The following is a 25,646-nucleotide window of genomic DNA, read 5'->3' as shown; positions in this document are numbered from 1 at the left end:
CATTGGGTTCTTGGTCACCTCCCTGACCAAGGCCCTTCTCTACCAATTGCTCATTTTGGCCAGGCGGCCAGCCCTAGGAAGAGTTTTGGTGCTTCCAAACTTCTTCCATTTAAGAATGATGGAGGCCACTGTGTTCTTGGGGACCTTCAATGCGGCAGAAATGTTTTGGTACCCTTCTATAGATCTGTGTCTCGGAGTTCTAGGGCCAATTCCTTCGACCTCATGGCTTGGTTTTTGTTCTGGCTGTATCGTAATAAAATTTGGAAAAGTCAAGGGGTCTGAATACTTTCCGAATGCACTGTATATATTTCCACACCATGAAGTTGGAATAATACTGTGAACATGATAATGCCCTCTCAGTGTAAGAGCTGTTTGAAAATGTCTGCCTGTTTTGGTGCATGGAGTTTTGGTCTGCCTGCAGTAAATTAGTTAAAGACCAATAAGAAATTAGATCCAAACCTCTCTGCCAATAACAGCTATTTCCCCCCTTCCCTCTCAGACCATGCGCAGACAGTTGTAGGAAATTATTGCTTGAGAAATTGCTCTTTGCTGAGAAGCATTTTTGTTTATTTTTGACCATTTCAATTGAAAACAATCACAGTAAAGTACTTAATTTTTACCCAGAAATGATTTGTTGTCGTAAAAAAACGGCTGCATTGGACCTTTAAACTGATATGCTACTGTTAATGAGATGTACTTTAGTATTCGTAGGGACATCCCTTATTCAGATGCTGATCAGGTTTCCACATTTGCAAAATATTATGTGATTCAGTATTTTGTACAGTCAACAAGTAATATTCGATGGTATGCATAACACATTAAGTTTATTGCTCCCATCTCTAAACCACGGAGGTGTAATACAGTCATGACACTTTTAGTCGTATTTTCATCTGGGCTCAACAAACACTTCTCCATTTGCACCGGAATATGTGAAATGATTTAATGGGGAGAGGTTGCGTAGCCGAGACCGGTGAGAATTTTGCTGGATTGATACATTGACGTGAATTTCAGATGCATCGCCCTAATGGTATTAATCTGGCTGCCTGGAGAGAATTCAGTTCAGCGCGAAGGCAAGGCAAGGCAGCTGGGATGATGTGAGTGCACGAAGACAAATCGCTAACTGCCATTTCAACCACATTGCATATTTGCCGTCCATTTTACATTGGAAAACATGTTTATTTTGTGTCATAATACGAATATGTATAGACAAAATCATCATCTAGAATCGAGGTGATGAAGGCTGGCACATTTCCATCGCTATTCTTCAAGGAATGAAAACGCTCCAAGATGGTCCGCATCGCAAACGCTCTGGGTCTGGTCATATTGATGGTTGCTCTTCTCATTTTATCCTTAATAAGTTATGTGTCCATTAGAAAGGACAGCATCTTCTCTTCCACAAAAAATGACAATATGGGAGGACCACGGATAATGTTCCACGCAGGATTTCGGTGAGTAAGCTAAACCAAGATTTGGAAGCTCATCATTTTTTATTTTGATATGACGCATGTAAAAATCCTGAAATGGTCCGATAATGTGTGATTTATTTCATTCTGACAAGGCGCACGCGGTACAATTTTTTCCAACGTAATCTTTATGATTGATTATGTCTACATTGTTCTGTAGGCTATGGCATTATATGGCCAACTGTATTAGAGGAATCAGGGCCTGAATAAATAATCAAAATAAATAATAATTCCTCTGCAAGCGGAAGTAGCCTAACTCTAATGCAAACCCCTGCCTCAATTAATTAGCCTTACATTAAAGGTTTAATGACATTTCAACTGTAGAATCATCGACAGTAGGCTTTTGCCCCCCCAATATATATATATATATATATATATATATATATATATATATATTGTTTATTGTTATGTGGTTATTGTGACTGTGACGCGCCAGGCTATGTTTCCATGTTTCGTGCTTTTGCTCGTATGTTCATTTGGTACATTAGCTTTGGTGAGTGTTTTTTCGCGCGTTGCACTTTTGCCTTTTTGCAGGAGGTTTTGACGCAGTTTGCGTCCGTCTGTTTGTTCACTCCAGCCTGAATAAAGTGTGCGCCTGTTCACAACACTCTGCTCTCCTGCATCTGACTTCGCCACCAGTATACACACCTTTGACAGTCCAAGGTGCTGCTAGATGTTATTGTGCCTATACTGTTACAAGCCCACACGTGAATGCATGCTATGAATTGGCTTGGACATGCTGACAATAATGCTGACAATAATGCTGACAATATGAATAGCTCTTTACTAAGGAAAACCCTTTTCTTCTCAGGTCACAGTTTGCCATGAATTTCCTGGACCCATCCTTCATCCCGTTAACCAATGCTCTGAACGAGGAGCTGCAAGGCAAACCCTCCAAATGGAAATTCAATAGGACAGCTTTTTATCAGCAAAGGTATTATTATTATTATTATTATTATTATTATTCGGTTTAAACAGAATACTGTTTATGTGTTTAGTAGAACATTTCAGTTTATTTGTCGTTTGCAGTTGGCTACATTGCAACATTGCATTTGGTTGAAACAGCAGCTGTGAGCTGATAATTTGATCTGTTTACAACTTTTCAGGAAAGAGATCTTCCATTACATTGATGTGGCCAACAACTTCTCCCTCACCAAGAACGGTGTGCGCGTCGGCCAGCTGATGCACTTCGACTACTCCAGTCACAAGTATGTCTTCTCTATAAGCAACAACCTGAAGTCACTGCTTCCTGATGCTTCACCCATCCAGAACAAGCACTACAACGTGTGTGCCGTGGTGGGTAACAGTGGGATCCTGACTGGTAGTCATTGTGGGCCAGAGATCGACAGCGCCGACTTTATCTTCCGCTGCAACTTCGCCCCTACCGACTCCTACTACAAGGATGTGGGCCGGAAGACCAACCTCACCACCTTTAACCCCAGCATCCTGGAGAGGTACTACAACAACCTTTTGACCATCCAGGACCGCAACAACTTCTTCCTCAACCTGAAGAAGCTGGAGGGGGCCATTTTGTGGATCCCTGCGTTTTTCCTCCACACCTCGGCCACCGTCACACGGACCCTGGTGGACTTCTTTGTTGAGCACAAGGGGCAGCTGAAAATCGAGCTGGCCTGGCCTGGAAACATCATGCAGGATGTCAACAAGTGAGTATGGAGAGACTGAGTTTATTGTGCCAGAGTTCTGGGAATCAGAACTGTCATTGGTGGTTTTGTTCTCACTTTCAGACACCATTGTTCCTACATAATGTACACACAAAAAATGACCCAACTGCTGGGTTGTAGGCATTGGGTCACTTAGGTTGTATTCTTTTAAAAGAGCAAGGTTGGGTTTTAATGCTGGGTTATTGATGCTGGGTTATTGAAATAGACTGCAGGCGTGGCTTAGTAGGGGCGTGGCTTTCAGATAGCCACCTGTGAAAGTAAATGTAATTCCTGTTAATCTGTTCTGTTGTATTATTACTGCATGTTAAGGTTGAACACTGGCAGTTTGAAGCCTTTATGAAGCTCACAGGAGGCTTACAGAGGTTTTGTGTTCCTTAAAGTCCCAGTGCAATCAAAAATGTGATATTTCCTGATTTTATATATATTTCCACACTATGAGTTAGGAATAATACTGTGAAACTGTTGAAAAATATGATCATTTCCTTTTTGTGCAAGAGCACTTTGCAAAGACCGCCTGGTGGGATGGAGTTTTGGCCTGCCTGGTCACATCACCAGGCAGGAAATTAGTTAATAGACCAATAAGAAAGAGAGTCACAAACCTGTCACAAAATGGCCGATTAATTAGGGCCGATTTCAAGTTTTCATAACAATCGGAAATCGGTATTTTTGGGCGCTGATTTGCCGATTTTTGTATTACATTTAAAATTTAAAAAATGATATACCTTTATTTAACTAGGCAAGTCAGTTAAGAACACATTCTTATTTTCAATGACGGCCTAGGAACGGTGGGTTAACTGCCTTGTTCAGAGGCAGAACGACAGATTTTCACCTTGTCAGCTCGGGGGATCCAATCTTGCAACCTTACAGTTAACTAGTCCAACGCAATAATGACCTGCCTCTCTCTCGTTGCACTCCACAAGGAGACTGCCTGTTACGCGAATGCAGTAAGCCAAGGTAAGTTGCTAGCTAGCATTAAACTTATCTTGTAAAAAAACAATCAATCATAATCACTAGTTAACTACACCTGGTTGATGATATTACTAGATATTATCTAGCGTGTCCTGCGTTGCATATAATCTGACTGAGTGGTGGTAGGCAGAACCAGCCGCGTAAATGTAACAGTATAGACTTTACGTCCGTCCCCTCGCCCCGACCTGGGCGCGAACCAGGGACGCTCTGCACACATCAACAGTCTCCCTCGAAGCATCGTTACCCATCGCTCCACAAAAGCTCCGTCCCTTGCAGAGCAAGGGGAACCACTACTTCAAGGTCTCAGAGCAAGTGACGTCACCGATTGAAACGCCACTGGCGCGCACCACCGCTAACTAGCTAGCCATTTCACATCGGCTCCATAAACATGAATTCAAACAGCACTTTTGTGCGTTTTGCCAGCAGCTCTTCGTTGTGCGTCAAGCATTGCGCTGTTTATGACTTCAAGCCTATCAACTCCCGAGATGAGGCTCATGTACCCAAAGTGAAATGGCTAGCTAGTTAGCACACGCTAATTGTCCAGAGCCCAGAGAGGAGCGAGGAGAGGGACGGAAGCTATACTGTTACACTGGCAATACTAAAGTACCTATAATAACATCCAATAGTCAAAGTTTAATGAAATACAAATGGTATAGAGGGCAATAGTCCTATAATTCCTATAATAACTACAACCTAAAACTTCTTACCTGGGAATATTGAAGACTCATGTTAAAAGGAACCACCAGCTTTCATATGTTCTCATGTTCTGAGGAAGGAACTGAAACATTAGCTTTCTTACATAGCACATATTGCACTTTTACTTTCTTCTCCAACACTTTGTTTTTGCATTATTTAAACCAAATTGAACATGTTTCATTATTTACTTGAGGCTAAATTGATTTTATTGATTTATTATATTAAGTTAAAATAAGTGGTCATTCAAGTATTGTTGTAATTGTCATTATTACAAATAAATAAATAAAAAATGGTCCGATTAATCGGTATCGGCTTTTTTGGTCCTCCAATAATCGGTATCGGTGTTGAAAAATCTTTGCTAGGAAGCTTTTATTTGTATTTGATTTTTTATTGAAAACAATCACAGTAAGGTACTTAACTGACACCTAGAAATGATTAGGTATTGAGATAAAAATGTCTGCATTGGATATTTAAAGCTGGAGTCCTTAATGGTGAAACAGCCAAATTCGTTTGTGATATTACAACAGCAAATACGTTTTTTTTTTATTGGATGCGAGAGAGAAGAGCACAATATGATTTTTGTTTTATCATGCTGTGCAACGCTCCTCCAATCTAAAAAATTAAAATTAAAAAAACATTGGTGGTGGGGTGGCCACTGGCGCTGTTTCCCACTACTGCGGATTCCATCTTGAAAAACATATGTAAGTTCCAGTGTTGAGATAGCTACCACTTTATTACAATATGTAATTAATAATGTTAATATCCAAAAATATTTAAGGAACGTTTAAAATTACACTGTACAATCTTAACATGTAATACAATGAGTTAACCAAAAAAACAAATTGGGTTATTTTTAAGAGTCTATCTAAGTAACATGATAAAAAACTCCATCAAAATCTGTCAGTTTAAGCTAGACATATCCGGAAAGTGGCCGAGCTACAGCTGTGTTTGTCAGCTCATGAGACATACCGAATATCGATATTTTCATGAAAACATCTGTAGCGTCCAAACAGTTTGGCTTACAAAACTAATAGGACCCCACTATGGAAAGGGGGGACTTTCTGTTTTGCTCTATGACACACACAAGTGTCATGGGAATTGCCTGAAGGTAACACGAATGGAAGTATGGAGGTAGTTTTGTGCCAAAATAAAGCTCAAATATTTCCTAAGCTTTCTTATATCACTTAGATATAGGACAGACACTTCAAAACTTTATTCCTTATGATTTTTTTCTGACTGTCTTTTTTGCCATCTGTCGAACACTTCATTGTCCAAAAAAAGTGTTTACTTTTCCCCCATAGATATTGGAAGACCAAGAACCTGTCCCCGAAGCGACTCAGCACTGGTATCCTCATGTACACTCTGGCCTCGGCCATGTGTGAGGAGATCCATCTGTATGGCTTCTGGCCCTTCGGCTGGGATCCCAACACAGGCAAGGAGCTGCCCTACCACTACTACGACAAGAAAGGAACCAAGTTCACCACCAAGTGGCAGGAGACCCACCAGCTGCCCAGTGAGTTTAAGCTGCTCTACAAGATGCATGGAGAAGGTGTGACCAAGCTGAGCCTTTCACACTGTTCCTAGACATTCCAGCCTGGGTGACAGTGCGTCAAGAGATTCATTTGGTGGAGCTCCAACACAGCAGCTGACCTTGCGCTCACGTAACATATTTTGCGACTCGAAGCAGACAATGCATGATTTAGTAGTAAGATGTATTACTCTTTCACTCCAGAAACACACCATCATACCACCACTGCATCTTGCCTTTCAGCTTCGTCATACTGTATGTAAATCACACTTTAGGTTGCGGGGAACATGGCACAGTATTTCAAATGTGGATTACTGGTTGATGTCATTATGATGCTGAATATATTATGTCACACTATCATAGTACTTATCATACAATATTTCACATCACATTATTTGCATTGCTATCATAATTATTGGGTTAAATAGATCAACACAACAGACATACATTTTATGAAAAATAATCACTATTTCCAAACGAAAGGTTTTTCCAGAATGTAGGGGTGAGGTGGGGGGCATAATTATTATTAGGCTATAGCCTTATTTCAAAGGGATTTGATTGTTCTTTTGATATCACTGCTTAGTCTCAGGGAAGGATTTAAGAGAAGGAATGTTTTTAAAAAAAAAAATTATCAGATGCAAATGCTCCCAAGCAGACACACTGTCTATTTTCCATCCCTTTTCAGCATACAGTGAAGTACCACAGGTGCCAGCAGACAGCCAATGGGCCCAGCCAGCACACTGCACTGCTAACTACTGTAGCAGTGAGATTTGTTTACAATGCCCCTTAATGTATATAATTGCTGCCCTATTTAGATAAAGATACTGTAGCGATAGCCACAGTCCCACTATTTTACTGAGATTCTGGTGATCGCTCTGGTAATATTTAAATTTACGAATGAATAATCTACATTCCAACAACAAGCCATAGACTGAGCTTAGTTACAGTACACTTTAAAGTATATATATTGTTGTTATCATCCCGCTTTAAGAATTGTTCTTGAGGAATTGAACAAAACATTCAGAAAAAGTGTCAGAATTCTGTTTTTAGTTTCATACGATTTCAACTCTTACCTATTTTCAAAATACCATTGAACACCATGGTGCTAAAGGGAAAAGGAATTTCACCAACCAGTCTTTATGTTGTGGGGTGCATACCGTAACAGCATTTTTTTGGTTTTAGTCAAACACTGAACACAGAACTCATGTTATGACCCATGTATCAGCACAGGGTTTTGTTTCCCACCACATTCACTGTGTGTACAAAACTTTAAGAGTGCTTTCCTAATATTGTCTCAAGGCTTACAAATCTTTCTTTAACCTGTCTCCTCCCCTTCCTCTACACTGATCTGATTGAAGTGGATTTAACAAGTGAAATCCATAAAGGATCGTAGCTTTCACCTGTTCAGTCTATGTCATGGAAAGAGAAGGTTTTCATAATGTTTTGTACACTCGGTGTATACATTACTTTGACTTTTGAGACATAATCCAGAGAAATTAAGTTTAGTTGAATAATTGTAGCACCTTGTACAAAGAGCATGATACACTATTGAATGACACTGCATGTAAGAAACGAACAAATTATTTGTGCTGATATTCTAATTTAAACAGCACCAGAAACATTGTATGAAAGCTGTTTTAAGGCAGAAATTCCTATCAAACCACTGGGACCAAAATTCTTTGTTTTACCTTTCTGACAATTAAAGAACTAATGTAACTTTATTTTTATATCTCTAGATTATATTTACTCTCCTCAACAAAAGTGTTACATGAAACATATACTGTATCAAGTCAAGCTCCACTATGTTAGAGGATTGGGTATGGATTGGTACTGTAGCTTTCAGGATTTAACCATTGATGTCTGTACATTGACTTTGCTCAAACGGTACCATATGATAGCCACATGATGACTCACAGCACATGCTCACATTGGGAAGGAGGTGAGGTTGGTGAAAACACCACAAGTTGGCTGTATTTATTAGACAGAGGGTTGCGTCATAGTGTACATGTCATGCACAAGATATGGGATTGCCCTTATGAGCAGGGGTAGAAAATCTTAGGAATTTACCTTAAAACATTTTTCTTATGAGTTCAGATTTACTATGCTCATGAACCAGATTATGGGTACTTTTAAAAGACAAGTTAGTCAGTATTACATCGACCATGGGTGTCATGCTCACAGAAGTATTTTAGAACAGACCGTTTTTTCCCCCTATCATAGTACTGTCTGTCATTATTATGACACAAATATATGATACGAATGTGCCATTAATTTGTTAGGTAGTAGTTTACTCTTAGTCCATACCCTGGTCATGTAGATTCGATTTTAGATTAAATTAGATTTATATTTTCACTCATGTTTATTTCTTAAAGGTAAATACACCAAAGAAAGCCCATTAATCAAGAGATACTCATTTATCTGAATGTGATGTGATTTAAAATGTTGGCTTAAGTATGGCAACCAATGTACAACAATATATTTCATTCAATTTATGTTTTGTATTTGATGTGTTGTCAAATGATTTCCTGACATAGAAAAGACTTGGGTAGTTGTGTGGTATATTTGCCTTTTATGTCTTGTCTAATGGGTTCTGTTGTTGAATTATAATGCCTCTATGAATGTCCTCCTTTAAATGCTTCCATGTACTGATCATCTCCAAAGAAAACTACAGTACTACTCACATAAATGAAGAGAATGTATGCTCCCCCACATTTCCTTAGAGCAAAATGTCCAATGTGTGTGCAGACGCGTTTGTGTTCAAAAGGAAAGGTACTAACAGAATCCCGGATTGCAAATCACTCCAAGTTTGTGCTTGCATGTATTTATTTGATAAGAACAAACTGATAAGTCATCAAAGCAGCCAGCCATTTTCATGTCAAAAGGCAATTATTGGTAAAACCGACATTAATTGTGTTTAAAATGACAGCATTTATTCTTAAGACTTAGGTTTTAATACAATTTCATATTTTTTTCTGTCAGTACTTATGACCTCTTTAACATTTTCTATACTTTCTTCAATGTGCATGACAATTTTGTTCCAGTAATAATCAAGCTTAAGTACCAAATGTGCTCTTTGTCGTATACAGTAGAACTCATGGATCCTGTAATGCACTTTGCATTATTGTAACACAATAATAGATTTTCTCATTCATATATAAGAAATGTAACCATGACTGTCAATGAGTTGTTGCATAATCAGTTTTGGATTATATATTGTCAATTATAAATGTATGTGCCTGCATTTTCCTTCCATCGATGCCTCAATGTGTCAAATAAAAAAGAAACATACTTTTTACATGCGACTCTTCTTCAAACACTTTTGATTAGTATTTAACCATTTAGAATCACACAAAGCCGAGTCATATTATATTTCTGATCAATAACATACATCACAAGTACAGACTGAAGATAATACTGACCAGGTTGGGAATAAATAGCCAGTGCAGCAGTTATCAATCAAAAATAAACACACATTATTACATAAGAGGATAATACACATCCTTGAAATACTGTATGGGATAATTGAACTTTTCCAATATAATAAAACTCCTATGATGCAATAGTTACACATTTGAATGAATGGTCCTTCATTCTGAATGTAGCCAACCACATGTCCATGAAATGTGGCTGACATCCTAACAGGCACACTTCCTGCTGGTGGAGGTTTCGGCCACTTTGTTAATGACTGCGCTCCCATTGGCAGCCTCTGACACAGGCCCCTCTGTGTTCTGCTCCATGCGCCTCATCACCAGGTCCAGCAGAGTGGTCACTGCCTGGTCTACCTCATCCCCTGTGGCACTGCTCGTCTCAAAATAGGGTACACTAGGGAGAAAGGGAGGGACTTATTAACCTGAACACTATACTGATTATAGTGATTATTAATGAATGGATGAAGGCCACAACGTTCAGTTGAATTGTGATTTATTTCTATTAGGGTCATTTTTATTTTAAAGGTCTAATGCAGCCATTTGTAATCTTAATATCAAATTAATTTCTGGGTAACAATTAAGTACCTTACTGTGATTGTTTTTAATTTAAATGGTCAGAAATAAGCAAAAATATCTTCTTAGCAAAGAGAAATTTCTCAGACTGTCTGGGAGTTGTATGAGTGGGGAGGGGGGGAAATTTCACTAGCCGTTATTGGCAGAGAGGTTTGGAACTCTCTTTCTTATTGGTCTATTAACTCATTTACCACCTGGTGAATTAAAAAGGCAAGCCAAATCTCCATCCCACCTAAACAGGCTGAAAATTCAGCCAGTATTTTCAAACAGCTTTTACACTAAAAGGCCATTATAATAATTTTCACAATTATTCTAACCTCTGTGTGGAAATATATATAAAACACAGGAAACCACAAGTAGTAGCTAACTGACTCAACCTCCTGGTGAATTAACAGAAGGAGTACAATAGTACTCCTTCTGTTTGGAGCATTCGCTCTAGATTGGTACGAATGCTTTACAGTTGTGCTAAAACTATGAACTCAAACACCCTCAGTTCATGGAGGTTCGTTGGAGAAGAGAGCCGTGCCAATGGTCAGATCACATTTCGCAGAGGTAGCAGAACTTTGTCCTGAGCAAGCAGGTATCCATCTCACTTACCAATATCTGTCCGCCAGGTCCCTGGCTTGTTTTCCTTGTACATCTCTCAGGTCTTTGAGGTCTGCTTTGGTGCCAACTAAGACTATGTCTGGACTGTCACAATAGGCATTTGCCTGTAGCTGACCTGAACAATCACAAAAAGAGGTAATCAAATTCCAGTTATTGATGGATATGTAAGTTAGTATTTGAATCACAAACAGTAACCTACCCTGCTAGATTGAGATAATTTACTATAATGCCAAATACAACGTAAAATACACTATCAATGTGGTATTGTACTTACATGCTCTACTAAATGGATGATTCAAACTGACTATATATAGGCTGACATTGATCTAAGTGCTTTGGGAGATACGTGTGCTGAGACATACTCATCCAGTTCCTGACATTCAGAAAACTCTGCTGATTGGTCAGATCAAACATAAGAAGGAAGCCCATTGCGTCTCTGAAGAAGGCTGTAGTGAGACTTCTGAACCTGGAATTTACACAATTACAACAATGTTCGAACACTGGTAACGTTATGGATATGGATTTTACCATTGAAAATGCTCATCTTACAATGATACAAAATTGCCTTTGAATTTCTAAATACAGTATACTCCTAGAAAAACAGCAAATTACCGTGAAATGTGACAGACTTGCAGAGCAGGACAGTTCAGATATCACATGTACTGTCTGCTTGTTGTGGCCTACCTCTCTTGCCCTGCTGTGTCCCAGAGCTGTAGATGCACTTTAAAAGTCTTCTCTGTCGTTCCATTAGAGCCAGTCCCCAAATACGTCTGGAGACACAAGACAGTTGTAGAAGAAGTGTCATCTCAAGAGCTGGGACCAAAGGCATGCTCTTTGGCTCTTGAATATGTTTTCAACAAACGTTCTATTTTTTTTATTGTGAGTTGATCCCCTACTATTCCATCCAACATTTGGATTTGTATAACCACATTATCATTGGAAGCTGGTGTGGAGCAAGGATGACTGAACATGAATGGTGTGTTTGAAAGGAATGTCATGGGCTGCACACAAGTAAAGCAGCACGACTCACCACTCTCTTTTCCCTGAAGTCTATTCCCACTGTGGTGGTGAACTTGCGGTTGAACTTGTTGTCGGTGTACCTGTAGAGGAAAGTGGTCTTCCCCACTCCAGAGTCCCCTAACGACAAGAGCTTGATCAGGTAGTCGTAATCCCAATCAGTCGTCATTGTGCAGCCTCGTGCCAAACTTGCCCTAAAATATGAAACCAAAGTACTGTAGGCTATTATAGTCATATCTTACTCGCAAATATAGCCATAACTGACATTACAGACATTACTGTGAATGGTGGTACATTCACCACACTTACAATTAATACAGCAACAATGAATACAGCGGAATTACTATTACATTGCCAGGACTTCAGAAAATTGAATACAGGTCTCCCAGAAGACATTGCTGGCTTGATTCGTGCCCTTAACTAATATACTTTGAAACTGTCATACAGATATAGGCTATTGTAAATTTCATTGTAAGTACTGTAAATATAGCCAGTATACTACAAAGTGCCCTAAAAGGATTGAACAAAGAGGCAAATATTGGCCTAACACACAGCTGAAATTCCCAGTCAGTGGGTTCATGATCACAGGGGCTTCGTAGACCGTCACAACTCGAGTCATTAAAAGCCGATCAGAGCAGAGCAGGCACATGACTCGACCCAGCTTTCACATGAGCGGTCAAGTGGCTGTCCTGTGTGAGCTGCAGGAAAGCTCTAAACATGTGGCTTCTATTCATTGTCTACATACAGTACACTCTCAAATGGTACAGAGACAGAATACAAAGAGGTCAGAAAGACCTTGGGCTCCTGTAGCTCATTCACTCACACCGGTAAGTCTTTGTTTGAGTAATAGCACGACAAAGCAACTTGTAGAATGTGTATGACGATCAAGTGGAAGAAAATATCAAAAGGGATGTTGACATTTTCACATCATTACCGTCGCGGACTTCAATTGATCCATTATTGTGTTGGGAACAGTCTAAAAGCACAACCTTGTAGTTTATTTAAAATGTTTTATTTCCAATCATACTTGGAAATGGCCTGTCTCAGATTCCTTAGGCACTGAAAAAGGAATGAGATGCCAATATGAAATGCTGACTCATTTCCAGTGTGGATTATCAATATGATATTTCTGCTCAGTTGTCTGGTGTCTTTATTGAAAGATGAGAAAAAGTAGGCCTGATTAAATTCTTTCAATGGCATGTGTCTGTGATGCCCGAAATATTTAAGACATTGGACAATGTTTATTTTGTATGCAGAGAATGTGCAAGTTATCCATAGAACAAACTAATCTGCATGCAGATTCTCTTGAAGATAAATGGCCATTGTGCACATAAGGAACGTCTCAAAATGCGTTTTCAGAAAATGTAGGCCAACTATAATGCCCCCAACAATACAGTGTGACAGACAATACAATGCCCGATGAAATGCCTGGAGATGAGTAAACCAATATGCCACTCAATGATGCTGCTACAAAATGCATGAACTTCACTCTACCAAGATTGGAGAAAAACGATAAATAAATTCAATCTTACCGATTTAGCCAGAGGTACTGCCAACTTCCATTCAGGGAGCTCAACCAGTCCTTGGCAAACACATAGCTATTGCCTGAACCTTTCCCCCGCTCACATGCTAAAGGGAGGAGTTTCCAGCTAAAAAAAATAACCACAGAGTGCGGTGTTCACAGACCTTGTGTTTTCTGGTATTTCTCAGGGGGAAAGAAAGCTCTTTAATAACTGGATTGCGGCCCTGTCTACAAATAATGTGTGCTTATGTGGATTTCAATGGAACTCGGGAAACTGGGAGCTTTGTAAACACCCCTAAAAGTAATTTCTCCCTCTTATTCCTCTGGAATCTCAACAAGTTGGCTAATATTCTAAACAGAGTTTTTCCCTTTCTAATTAGGACATCATCTTGAGGTCAACTTGTGGGGAGGCATGTGGGGGTAACTTGTATTGTGTCACCCACCGTTTGTACATCATTTTTATACCAGGTCTAGACTACATACCAAAAGTCAGTCTGTTCGTTGAACATCTCGTTCCAAAATCATGGGCATTAATATGGAGTTAATATGGAGTTGGTCCCCCCTTTACTGCTATAACAGCTCTTTTGGGAAGGCTTTCCACTAGATGTTGGAGCATTTCTGTGGGGACTTCCATTCAGCTACAAGATGTTGGAGCCATAATTTGCAAATAAATTCATTAAAAATCCTACAATGTGATTTTCTGGATTTTTTTTTCTTCTCATTTTGCCTGTCATAGTTGAAGTGTACCTATGATGAAAATTACAGGCCTCTACCATCTTTTTAAGTGGGAGGACTTGCACAATTGGTGGCTGACTAAATACTTTTCTGCCCCACTGTATGTATTGATTACGTACCATATTGATTGATTATTTATTGGACGACAGGGAAGGAGCTGTAGGATAACACAACTGACAATTCTCTTTGAAATATGCTTCAATTGTAGGACTGAACACATAACAGGAATAGTTTTGGTTGTCTGTCCATTCAAGTATTTATCCATCTTGCTCTTTTTGTACAATAGGCATGTCATGTAGCCAAAGATTTTTATTTTACCATCTTTTCTCAAGGCAATTGTGATTCATTAATATGCTTTTTGTAAAATGTTGGTTAATATTATGTTGCTAATATGTTATTTATAGCAACTATTTATTTAATAAATTATTTGTCAATTAAAAAATATATACTTTGTTTGAATTTATCAAAAGTAATTAAGTGCCGTCCTCTTATCGTTAAAAGAGGATTCCATTGACACCATGCAACCATTTTTACTGATGTAACAGAAAGTGCCGATCCAGTAAATCAAGAGTACAGCTGCTCCCTGTGTGTTTGTACTGGTCCATTCTGGATCCCCTAGTCTAGTAAAGCTCTTGTTCCCTCTCAATGGGCCAGTAATGGCCATCCCTCTGATTGTCCACTACAAACACCCTGACCACCGTGTGGACACAGCAACCACCCCTGACCTCTGAACCCTTATCTAGTGTCTGAAGGCAGAGAGACGGGAAGAACGCGTTTCCACTGCTCCAGAGTCCAATGGCGGCAAGCTTTACATCACTCTAGCCGATGCGTAGCCGATGCATTGCGAATGGTGATCTTAGGCTTGTGTGTGGCTGCTCGGACATGGAAACCCATCAATCTCCTGACGAAAAGTTATTGTGCTAACGTTGCTTCTAGAGATAGTTTGGAACTGAGTGTTGCAACCAAGGACAGATGATTTTTACATGCTTCAGCCCTCGGAGGTCCCGTTCTGTGAGCTTGTGTGGCCTACCACTTCACGGCCCACCCGTTGTTGCTCCTAGATGTTTCTACTTCACAATAACAGCACTTACAGTTTACCGGGTCAGCTCTAGCAGGGCAAACATTTGACGAACTGACTAGTTGGAAAGGTGACATCCTATGACGTGGCAGCATCATGTTGTGGGGATGTTTTTCAGCGGCAGGGAATGGGAGACTAGTCAGGATGGATGGAAAGATGAAAGGAGCAAAGTACAGATAGATCCTTGATGAAAACCTGCTCCAGAGCGCTCAGGTCCTCAGACTGGGGGCGAAGGTTCACTTTCCAACAGGACAACAACCCTAAGCACACAGCCAAGCTTGTAGCGTCATACCCAAGAAGACTCATGGCTGTGATTGCTGCCAAAGGTGCTTCAACAAAGTATTGAGTAAAGGGTCCGAATACTTATGTAAATGTGAAATTTCAGTTTTTTATTTTTTATACATTTGCTTGGTTGACATGGGGTATTGTGTGTAGATTGATGAGGGTAAAAAACTATTTAATCCATTTTAGAATATTAATAATGAACTGTATAGTGTATCTGTATGAATATCCACGTTTCCTGGAAATCCACAGTCAGCCGACTGCCTTTGCGACACAAGGCCTGTAGAGGAGTTTCCCTCAGCTGTGCCAAGGCATCACTGTCACCTGATGAACAACACAGCAGATTTAAGTGGGATAAGTTGCTAAATGTACAGTAACTGATCTACCATTTAAGATCTGTGAAATCCAGCCTTAGAAATTAATGTACTATTAAAATGTAGATTTACAGCAGGTTCTAATCAATAGTTACTGCACATTTGCCAAAGCCATTGGTAGTCCATTTTCAAATCGTAATGACGTACAGACAAAATATACTCCTTATTTGTGTGAGAATTATTTCCCAATACCAGAGCTGATCTTCTGCTCAATGTGGTTGGGGATGGTCACTGCCTGCTCTCCCGGCTGAACCACTTGTTGGTTGCTGAGTAGCGTCTGATGGTGAGTCGAAGTGTCAGAGCCTGCCTTCCATCTTTATGCATACTAAAACCAAGACAGCATTCTGAAGTTAAACTTAATGCAGACACACTACTTACAGACTTAACCGTTTCTGCACCTTGCAGTTCAAACCTTATGAATAACTGTGTAGAAGGCTACTCAACAAATCTTTGGTTGAGGACTTTTTCATGAAGGGAGTCTTCATCGCTAAAAGACTGGGATATTACGGAGATATGAAGACAAAAGACAGAAAGACATATCAATATGTGCACCGTATCAGTGTTAGCTGAAAACGGTTTAAATCACAAGGTCCTTTCATTTATCAGTTTTTAGTTTTCAGTGGGGTGACTGGAGTGTCATCTATGTCCAAAGCTAGATTCTGGAGACGATGAGCATTGGAGGCTCTGAACTCCCTCACCAGGTCAGCCAGTGGGGAGAGCTGCAAGTCCTGCACACTAATCAATCCCAGGGCCTGAAATCGCTTAGCAGTCTGGTAGCCTAGTGAATATATAGTACAAAATCAACCATCCACAATGTTTATACAGCGGGAATTCAATTCACTCCATTACTCCCGACAATCTTAGATAAGTATTTTTGTGATGATAGAAAGCATTTGTTGTGATTTGTGACATAATATAGGGAAATCAGATCCAGTCAACATGGCCAAGTGCATGGAGGCTGACACATCAAGCAGCATCAAGGAAAATGGTAAAGAAAAGGGGGCTTGGAGTACATTTGCCAGGTGCAACACGTCAAGGGAAACTGTTCTTCCTATCTTCATTTTGGAGAGAGAAATCCTTACAAGGGAGGAGGCCACAGCTAACCCTCTGAAAGAAGAAGAGCTCTACCATAGCCTCACCCAGGAAATCAACCCAGGCCACCTTAGGTCAGTGCAGAGAGCTAGAGCACTCTGGTGTATCCGTCTACATAAAAGGAAGCAAGGGCAAATCTCCAATTAGAGGAATATCTGTCTGTGGAAAGCATGTAGTGTTCAAGGAAAACAACCCTTTCAGTCTGAAGTCATGCATGGCCAATCAGAACTCAGTCCAAGTTATCTTTATTTATTTAACTAGGCAAGTCAGTTAAGAACAAATTCTTATTTACAATGACGGCCTACCAGAAGGCAAAAAGCCTCCTGCGTGGACAGGGGCTGGGATTAAAAATTACAAATAAAATATAGTACAAAACACACATCACGACAAGAGTGACACCACAACACTACATAAAGAGAGACCTAAGACAACCAAAGAGCTGGCTGAATTAGTGTCTAACTAAAGCAGGCTGCAAAACTGTGGGGAAAGTGATGAAACGCATGATTCTATACAAGAACCAACTAATTAACTGTTCCAATGGAGATTGCTTTGTTTACATTGAAGCAAGCCCATACCCCGCTCTGCAAAGATCGATCCACACTGGGTCAAAATATTTTACTCTGGACAGGGCAATGCACAGTGTCAAGACGGCCCGGCACAATACCCTGCACCTGTCACACCCTGGTCTGTTTCACGGGTCCTTGTGCTTGTCTCCACCCCCCTCCAGGTGTCACCCATCTTCCCCATTATCCCCTGTGTATTTATACCTGTGTTCTGTTTGTTAGTTGCCAGTTCGTTTTGTTCGTCAAGCCTACCAGTGGTTTTCCCCTTGCGCCTGTCTTTTTCTAGTTCCTGGTTTCCCGGTTTTGATCGTTCTGCCTGCCCTGAGCCTGCCTGGCGTTCTGTACCTTGTCACACCACCCTGGATTATTGACATCTGCCTGCACTGACCCCCGAGACTGCCTGCAGTTGTGTACCTTATGGATTCCGATCTGGATTACTGACCTCTGCCTGCCCTTGACCTGTCGTTTTTCCTGCCCTAGTAATAAACTTTTGTTACTTTGACACTGTCTGCATCTGGTTCTTCTCCTGAAACGTGATAGCACCGAGCCCAGAATGCAGTCCAGCCACTGAAGATAACTCTAAGTATATAGAGGAGATATACAGCCAGTATGATGACATAGGAGATATGCAGCCAGTATGATGAAATAGAGGAGATATACAGCCAGTATGATGAAATAGGAGATATAGAGCCAGTATGATGAAATAGAGGAGATATAGAGCCAGTATGATGACATAGAGGAGATATACAGCCAGTATGATGACATAGGAGATATACAGCCAGTATGATGAAATAGAGGAGATATACAGCCAGTATGATGAAATAGAGGAGATATACAGCCAGTATGATGAAATAGAGGAGATATACAGCCAGTATGATGACATAGAGGAGATATAGAGCCAGTATGATGACATAGAGGAGATATACAGCCAGTATGATGACATAGGAGATATACAGCCAGTATGATGAAATAGAGGAGATATACAGCCAGTATGATGACATAGAGGAGATATACAGCCAGTATGATAACAGAGGAGATATAGAGCCAGTATGATGACATAGAGCCAGTAAGTACCGGCCTTCAAATGTACGCTGATGACACTGTTGTCTATGTGTCTGATAAAACCTGTGCTGATGTCAATAAACATTTGACAAAACACCTGGACTCAGTGGCCACCTGGTTGAACTCTGTCTGACTGAATGTAAAGTAAACGGTCTCAATCTGTTTCTCAACAAGGAAGCTGCCAGTGACAAAGTCGCTCTCTGTCCGCATCAAAGAAAAGACAAACAAGTCACAGAGGTAAAATATGAAGTTTGACAAACATGCTAAAAAGATCAGTAGGACTATCAAAGCAAGCTTCTACTGTTTCAGACTAATAAGACCTTGTCTGTGTCTTGACAGTGCCTTTTTTATTCTTACATGCAATGGGGTTCTCTCACATGTCACTCTGTATAACATCCTGGTTCCAGGCCAGCCAGACAGTGCTGAGACCCTTAGAGTCACTGTATAAGTGTGCGCTGAAAATATTGGTCCAAATATTCCTGAAAAAGTACAATGTACTGAGCTGTTAAAAACGTAATCAGATTTGCAAATGTGAAGCTTGTGTTTAAGTGTCTCAATGGTATTGCCACTGAATCCCTGACCAAACACATGCAGAAGCTGCAATGGCCTGGAATGTCCACCAGGGGGTGCACCAAGGGAAACTGCAAGGTCCCTGTATATACAACTTCTGTAGGGCAGTCCTCTTACCGAGGAGACACATACATGCATGGAACACTTTATCAGAAGAACATAAACTGCTGGAACATGTCAATACATTCAAAAGAAACAACAACAACTGGTTGCTACAGCGCCAATATTGCAATCATGTATGAACTGTATGAAGTGCTTCCATTAAGAGCGCTGTACATCCGAGTTGTAAATATTAGGGGTATATACTGGATGTATGAGATTTGCTTTGTGCGTCTAATTGCTGACTGACATCTGCTTTGTGATATAATTATGATAATGTACAGATATGTTTTTTTAATGTAATTATTATTTTAAACATTGATTATGGACTTGTTTCTTAGCTTTGGCTTCCATTCAAGTCCAACTAGGGATAGGTGTTGAAAATGAAGCGTGAGTTAGGCAATGCATAGGACAATTGTTTGTTCAATGTGTTTGTGCTTGTTCCTATCCAAACATACTAAACTAACTCCTGAATGGCTTGACAACAGCTACAGAGGCGATAACTGCTATGGGTTACATTGAGCATCAATAAGCTCTACTCTACACACTTAATATGTTGTGAAATCTGTTGTGAATGTACTGTAATGTTTTTACAAATTTATAACTGCCTTCATTTTGCTAGAGCCCTAATGGGGATCCATAATATATACAAATACTTCATGTAGTGATTTGGATACATTAAATTGAGTCAAGTTAGATATAAAACATATATCTAAACCTGGTACTTTATCTGAACCACTTAGACTACCCATGATTTCTCTGACACTCTCTGGCAAAAGTGTGGTTTGTTGATTTGGCTTGAAGGTGCCTGACACCAGTGAGGCCCAGCTTGCTTTGGATGGCTGTTCTCAGTTCCGCTGTGATGTGTGAGCCCACCACAACCCAGTCCACGGTGGTCCATGAATTTGGCATCTGAGGCTGAGTAAACAAAACAATAACATATACAATCCTTGGTTGCATTTCACATCATCGTAAACCGATTGCTAGTATGAAGACATTTCATTTCTTCGAACTAAAATCAAATCAAATCAAATTGTATTTGTCACATGCGCAGAATACAATGCTTACTTACAGGCCCTAAACCAACAATGCAGTTCAAGAAATAGAGTTAAGAAAATATTCACTGAGGAACTAAAGGCTAAGGTTAAGAATCCAAACCCTTTCCGAAACGTATATCCTGACAGGTTGTTTCACAACCCATATCCTGGTTTCATTAAGCCAAATGGATACCTAGAACCATATTAACAGTAAGTACCCAGTCTGAATGCTGCTAGACAGCCTACTCACTGTCATGATGAATAGCGAGCAGACTCTGGAGTCAGTTCCTTCCTCCTCTCAACCATCTCTGTGATGTCCATGAAATTCTTAACATATCCCAGACATTTGACTAAATGGACAGAATGACATCAGCGACTCTGAATGGGGGAAAACACAGAGACAGGTGAGAGTTATTCCATAAAATCAAATTTTATTGGTCGCATACACATATTTAGCAGATGTTATTGCGGATGTAGCTGTCACGTCCTGACCTTAGTTCCTTTTTTATGTCTCTTTTTTAGTTTGGTCTGGGCGTGAGTTGGGGTGGGCATTCTATGTTTTGTGTTCTATGTTTTCTATTTCTATGTGTTTGGCCTGGTATGGTTCCCAATCAGAGGCAGCTGTCTATCGTTGTCTCTGATTGAATACCATACTTAGGTAGCCTTTTCCCACATGGTGTTTGTGGGTAGTTGTTTCCTGTTTTCACCTTTCAGGACGGTTTTGATTTTCATTTCTTACATTCACTTTGTTATTTTGTATTTTTGTGTAATAAATAATCATGGACACTTACCACGCTGCATTTTGGCCCGATCCTTCCTACTCCTCATCCGATGAAGACGAAGATCGTTACAGCCCCACAGGTCAATGAGGACAAAGACCCTTGCCTTTTGGAGTTGGAGAGGATTAACAAGGAAATAGAGACTGTGAATGAGGTAGAGGAGATGATCCCTTTACCAAACTGTGCAGATTAACAGTAAAAGCATAGAGTCCAAGAAAGTCTCGATTCCCAAATCTGAAACGGCAGGTGAAAGATTTGAATGGAAATAGCGCCAAATCTTCACACAGGCAGCCCACTACAGTCTATTCTCCTTCTACGAGGAAGTACGTGTTTGACAGCTCCAAACAGAAGATTGATTTGGAATAATAGCCCTTGTCCAACTTCTCAGCTTCTTTGTTATCTAGTTGTTGTTTTAAGTAAAGGGATAAGTGGGCAAGGTGTTAACAGGACGAGAGAGAATGTTTGTAAGGGGAACCAAACTAAGCCGCCTTCTCAAGAGCCCATTCCCTCACAAGCTAGTAGACACAAGCTAGTTGATGACCCTGATGAAAAAGGGGTCCTCATCATTGATATTCCACCTCTGGAGAGCGACAGGAAGAAGAGTCGAGCTCAGAAAGACCACCACAAACCTTCCACAGGAAGTCAAAGCGGAAGTCCACCCTGTTCCTGTTGCTGTTCCTGCTGTGGCTGATGCTCCACTTGCTATTCCACTTCCCGTGTCCACTCCTAGTCCTTAAGTAGTCAAAGTCATATCCCCACCTGCAGTGTCTGAGATTGTGAAAGATAAGGTGATAAGTGTTGTCATATCTAGTGTTTCTGCTAGTCAGGGAATTGAAGGTAAACCCAGTGCTGAGTATGTTTGATGACCTGTCAAAATGCTTAGAAAACCCGAGGAGTGAAAGTGAGAGAATAGTTTGTTACCAAGAGGCTGGGGCCACTGCGGAAAGTAACTGAGACAGATCTTGAATGTCCCAAAAGGGATGCTTCATCTTTACAGACACCTCACCATAATGATCCAGTTGGTTATGCGGATGTCGACTTACTGATGGCAGAGCCTGAATTGCTTGAAAGTGAGCTTGCCTTCAACTGTGCTGAGAACAGTAACCCTCTTCAACCCAATGAAGTCTTTATATGGGCATGTATCTTCACTACCTCACAAGGTTTTAGTCCCTCCCTCGATCTCCTCCCTCCATAAACTCGTCATTGAGACCCCAGAGAGATAAGCAGCCAGCAACACAGAGCTCCTGGTCACTTGTACATCAGTGCCATGTCTTCAGAAAATACCAGGCCAAACTCCAGGGCATGATTTTGCCTTGTCTAGTCCAGTTCCGGCAACAAACTTTGTAGAGCAAGCAGCCACTACCCCGGGTATCACAAAATGCCAGCTGTTATATGGGCTAACTAATGGAATAGAATTAGAATCTGCTCCTTTTGAACCACTTACCATAGACGAAGTGAATGAACAAGTTATTGACTTCTGAGGAGCTTGAGTATTGAGTTATCTGATAGTGATGCAATGGAGGAATGCTACCGTATCTTCTTGGAGAAAGCCAACAAGCTGAAGAGGGATCAACAGAACAGGCGGATACTCCCACACTCTCACACACTGGGCAGGATACTTGGACAGTTGGAGATTGGAACATGTTGATATTGTGTGTACAAAGTCATTGCTTGTGTTTTCCCCCTGCTAGCCTGTGTGAACATCATACCTGTGGGAACAACCATCCAGGTGGGCAACAACCTGCACTTCATCCTCCCAGAGGGAAGCTATACTCTGCCCATCACTTCAGTTAGTTCTCCAGTCACTCCAGTCACTCCAGTCCATACCCAGTCACAGTTTTACCCATTTCCCCTGTTCCTGTAGAACCTCAGCCTACTGCCTTCATTCCTGCTAAGGTGAGTGCAAACGTAAAGATGTAGAGGTGGACTAAAATGGCTTCAGTGATGTTCACTGACCGCGAGTACAGTATGAAGCAAAGCATTGTTCAGTTGTATATTGCTGTTGGCTGACCAAATGTAAAAATGCACCTCTTGAAATGTGACAGATTTAGTCATAAGCATGCCTTTTACATGCTTGGCATAGGCAGTATATCCTATAGGCTGTGGTATGATTCATTTCCCTAGGACTGGCCTACTTTGGGTATTGTAGTCAACATGGGGCTGTTCTTCGTGCTCTGTTCATCATTCCCCATTATGCCAGAATAGGGCATACTTCAGCTTTATGATGTATTTGCATTCAGGGCTAGTCCTGTTTTACTTCCAAATTGGCAACTTGTGTGTTTTTGTTTCTGGGTAAAGAAGCTTTAAAGAGGGTTTTCTGTCGGTGTGGGGCCACTTACTCTATGAACCAAGTGGGAAAGCACACTCGCAAGGAGGAGTGCAACTACCAGAATGGGAAGGGAGTTGAGAAGAAGGGTGAGAGGACATTATGTTATGTTCCACATTTCTGAATATAGAAATGTAATCCTGTTTGAATAACTTCTTACTACAGTTCCAGGTGGAGTGGAAACACGCCATAGCTGCTGTGAGGGTGTCATTCCTGGATGCCACGTTTTCAAGGTAATAAGAAGACAAAAAGGGCATAGCACCTATTTTCCGCAAGACTTTTCAAAGATGTCAGGAAACATAGTATCCCCCACATACTTCTCCCCCTCAGCCGCATGTCCATGACACAGTCAGCCTAGATGCCTTTGTCAGTACCCTTCCTAGACCTGCCTCTGATACGGGCTGCCTGGAGGTGTTCTCAGTCGACTGTGAAATGGTGAGATTCAACAGTCGGATTATGGAAATCCTAGGCAACCTTTTGCATGACATGCCAATTTAAAGTTAGGTCAGTGTGTTTTGAACATCGATGTCCCCACTGCCGTACTAGTGATCTGGTCAAGTTATTTTCTTTACTGTATGACTAATAGATTTAGTCTTTCTTCCTTCAGTGCTTTACCACTCATGGTCTGGAGCTGGCTAGAGTGACTTCTGTCAACTCCAGTTTGCAGGTAACCTATGATGCCTTTTGTGAAAGCTGATAATGAAGTCATTGACTACAACACCAGGAAGGGCCACATAACACTCCAGAATTCATATAGAATCTCGACAGACTGCTTCATTTTATCCAGCATTTTAAACAAAGATGGCATCGCCAATGCTCTCTTCTGCTCAGGTTTTCAGGCACCAGTGAAGTTCATGTGAAAGGAACACGCTCGTCCACACGGGATGTTCAGGAGACTCTTCTGAGCTTTGTAAGCGCAGAGACTATACTGATTGACCAACGCTTAGAAACTGACCTCTGTGCACTTAAGGTGGGTTCAGCTGCATTAGTTATTAATAGTAACTATGTATTAGTGAATACGCACCGATATGGAAAGTCTATCAATACCAGTTGCTTTTTTTCTCTCGATACAGTATAGATTAATATTGAAATAAAAAACATTACAACTGTCAATGAGAATTGTCTTTGAGCATATTTGTCTTAGTCCAGGACAAGGCCTAATCTCAGCCTCGTGAATACGATTAAGCTCCACAACCTGACAGCAGACTACCTTAGGAGGATCATCGAGGAGAGTGGAGGGTCAAACAAACAAGTCTCTGGCAATGGGAATAATACCCATCACCTGTGTGTCATTACATTTCTAAACAGTCAAACTGATCATGGTGTAAGTAGGGAAAGATGTTGCATGAATCTTTTAATGAAGCGTCTCACAATCCCAACTCGGTCCATTCACTGCTTACTGTTAAATGTGTTCTTAGAACACTTGTAAAAGCAGTTGAGACAATCTGAGAGATTATCATGTTTTGTAGTAGGCAAAAGTCCTAAACATGTATCCACTAATTTGAGAATCATTCCTGATCCAAGGTTTTCAGATTTTGTGCATGTGCGCTATAGGTTTATAGTAACTGTGTGTATGGTATTGCTCTGCTCCCTTCCAGTGGGTGGCCATGACTCTGCAGAAGCTGCTGCCTGCTCATGTAATGAGTACGCTAGGAGTCGGGAAGCTAGTACAGGGAGTGAATTTAATAATAAATGGAACAAAACAAGAAACACGACTACCGTACAGACATAAAACACAGAAACAGAATCAATAACGCCTGGGGGGAAAAAACAAAGGGAGTGAAAGATATAGGGGAGGTCATCAGGAAGGTGACAGAGTCCAGGTGAGGCGCATGTGTGCGTAATGATTGTGGCAGGTGTGCGTGAATAAACTGGCGATATCGAGTGCTAGAGAGATGGAGCGGGAGTAGACGTGACCGCTCACGTTGTGGAAGGTCAAAGATGGCAAAACTAAACGATGGTGACCTGAATAAAACTGTCATCGCCCACCTACGTTTTTTATGAAATCACAAATATTGATGTTCAAATGTCACTTATTTGTATACATTTACATTTAAGTCATTTAGCAGACGCTCTTATCCAGAGCGACTTACAAATTGGTGCATAAAGGTGAAGTGTTATTTGTTGGGTCTTTTCTTCGAATGGTGTGGGTAGGCTTGGAGAGG

General features: G+C 40.7%; 2 protein-coding genes and 2 pseudogenes across 3 annotated transcripts; 3 read left to right on the top strand and 1 right to left on the bottom strand.

Annotated features, from left to right (window-relative positions):
* Positions 1-567: 567 nt before the first annotated feature.
* LOC115139830 (alpha-N-acetylneuraminate alpha-2,8-sialyltransferase ST8SIA3-like) lies at positions 568-9,633 on the top strand. Its single transcript, XM_029677648.2, has 4 exons — positions 568-1,448; positions 2,275-2,397; positions 2,570-3,127; positions 6,112-9,633. The coding sequence occupies exons 1-4, from the start codon at positions 1,288-1,290 to the stop codon at positions 6,392-6,394; spliced, it is 1,125 nt and encodes a 374-aa protein (XP_029533508.1). The 5' UTR covers positions 568-1,287; the 3' UTR covers positions 6,395-9,633.
* On the bottom strand, positions 9,247-13,593 carry LOC115139829 (ras-related protein Rab-27B-like). 2 transcript variants are annotated; one of them, XM_029677647.2, is made up of 6 exons: positions 13,495-13,593; positions 11,976-12,177; positions 11,630-11,715; positions 11,308-11,411; positions 10,937-11,060; positions 9,247-10,160 (listed from the first exon to the last, which is right to left on the bottom strand). In XM_029677647.2, exons 2-6 carry the CDS (start codon positions 12,129-12,131, stop codon positions 9,974-9,976), a joined length of 657 nt encoding a protein of 218 aa, XP_029533507.1. In that variant the 5' UTR covers positions 12,132-12,177; positions 13,495-13,593; the 3' UTR covers positions 9,247-9,973. The 2 variants fall into 2 exon arrangements, with proteins under 2 accessions (XP_029533507.1, XP_029533506.1); XM_029677646.2 differs by having other exon boundaries at positions 11,976-12,156.
* Positions 13,594-21,207: 7,614 nt separating this feature from the next.
* Positions 21,208-22,803, top strand: LOC135574793 (uncharacterized; annotated as a pseudogene).
* Positions 22,804-23,087: 284 nt separating this feature from the next.
* LOC135574792 (RNA exonuclease 1 homolog) lies at positions 23,088-25,445 on the top strand (annotated as a pseudogene).
* Positions 25,446-25,646: the final 201 nt, after the last annotated feature.

This window comes from Oncorhynchus nerka, linkage group LG13, assembly GCF_034236695.1.
Source record: "Oncorhynchus nerka isolate Pitt River linkage group LG13, Oner_Uvic_2.0, whole genome shotgun sequence".
Classification (NCBI taxonomy): domain Eukaryota; kingdom Metazoa; phylum Chordata; class Actinopteri; order Salmoniformes; family Salmonidae; genus Oncorhynchus; species Oncorhynchus nerka.
The sequence above is the reverse complement of the archived record's forward strand: the minus strand, read 5'-3'. Positions and strand labels throughout refer to the sequence as shown.

What these genes read in the sequence shown, in the direction of transcription:
- LOC115139830 (XM_029677648.2), top strand. Translation starts at nt 1,288, where the DNA reads ATGGTCCGCATCGCAAACGCTCTGGGTCTGGTCATATTGATGGTTGCT. An exon ending in ACAGCTTTTTATCAGCAAAG is followed by an intron (nt 2,398 to 2,569) that starts GTATTATTATTA and finishes ACAACTTTTCAG; the next exon opens with GAAAGAGATCTTCCATTACA. An exon ending in ATCATGCAGGATGTCAACAA is followed by an intron (nt 3,128 to 6,111) that starts GTGAGTATGGAG and finishes TTTCCCCCATAG; the next exon opens with ATATTGGAAGACCAAGAACC.
- LOC115139829 (XM_029677647.2), bottom strand. Translation starts at nt 12,131, where the DNA reads ATGACGACTGATTGGGATTACGACTACCTGATCAAGCTCTTGTCGTTA. An exon ending in GAATGTCAGGAACTGGATGA is followed by an intron (nt 11,061 to 11,307) that starts GTATGTCTCAGC and finishes GTGATTGTTCAG; the next exon opens with GTCAGCTACAGGCAAATGCC. An exon ending in GACCTGGCGGACAGATATTG is followed by an intron (nt 10,161 to 10,936) that starts GTAAGTGAGATG and finishes CTTTCTCCCTAG; the next exon opens with TGTACCCTATTTTGAGACGA.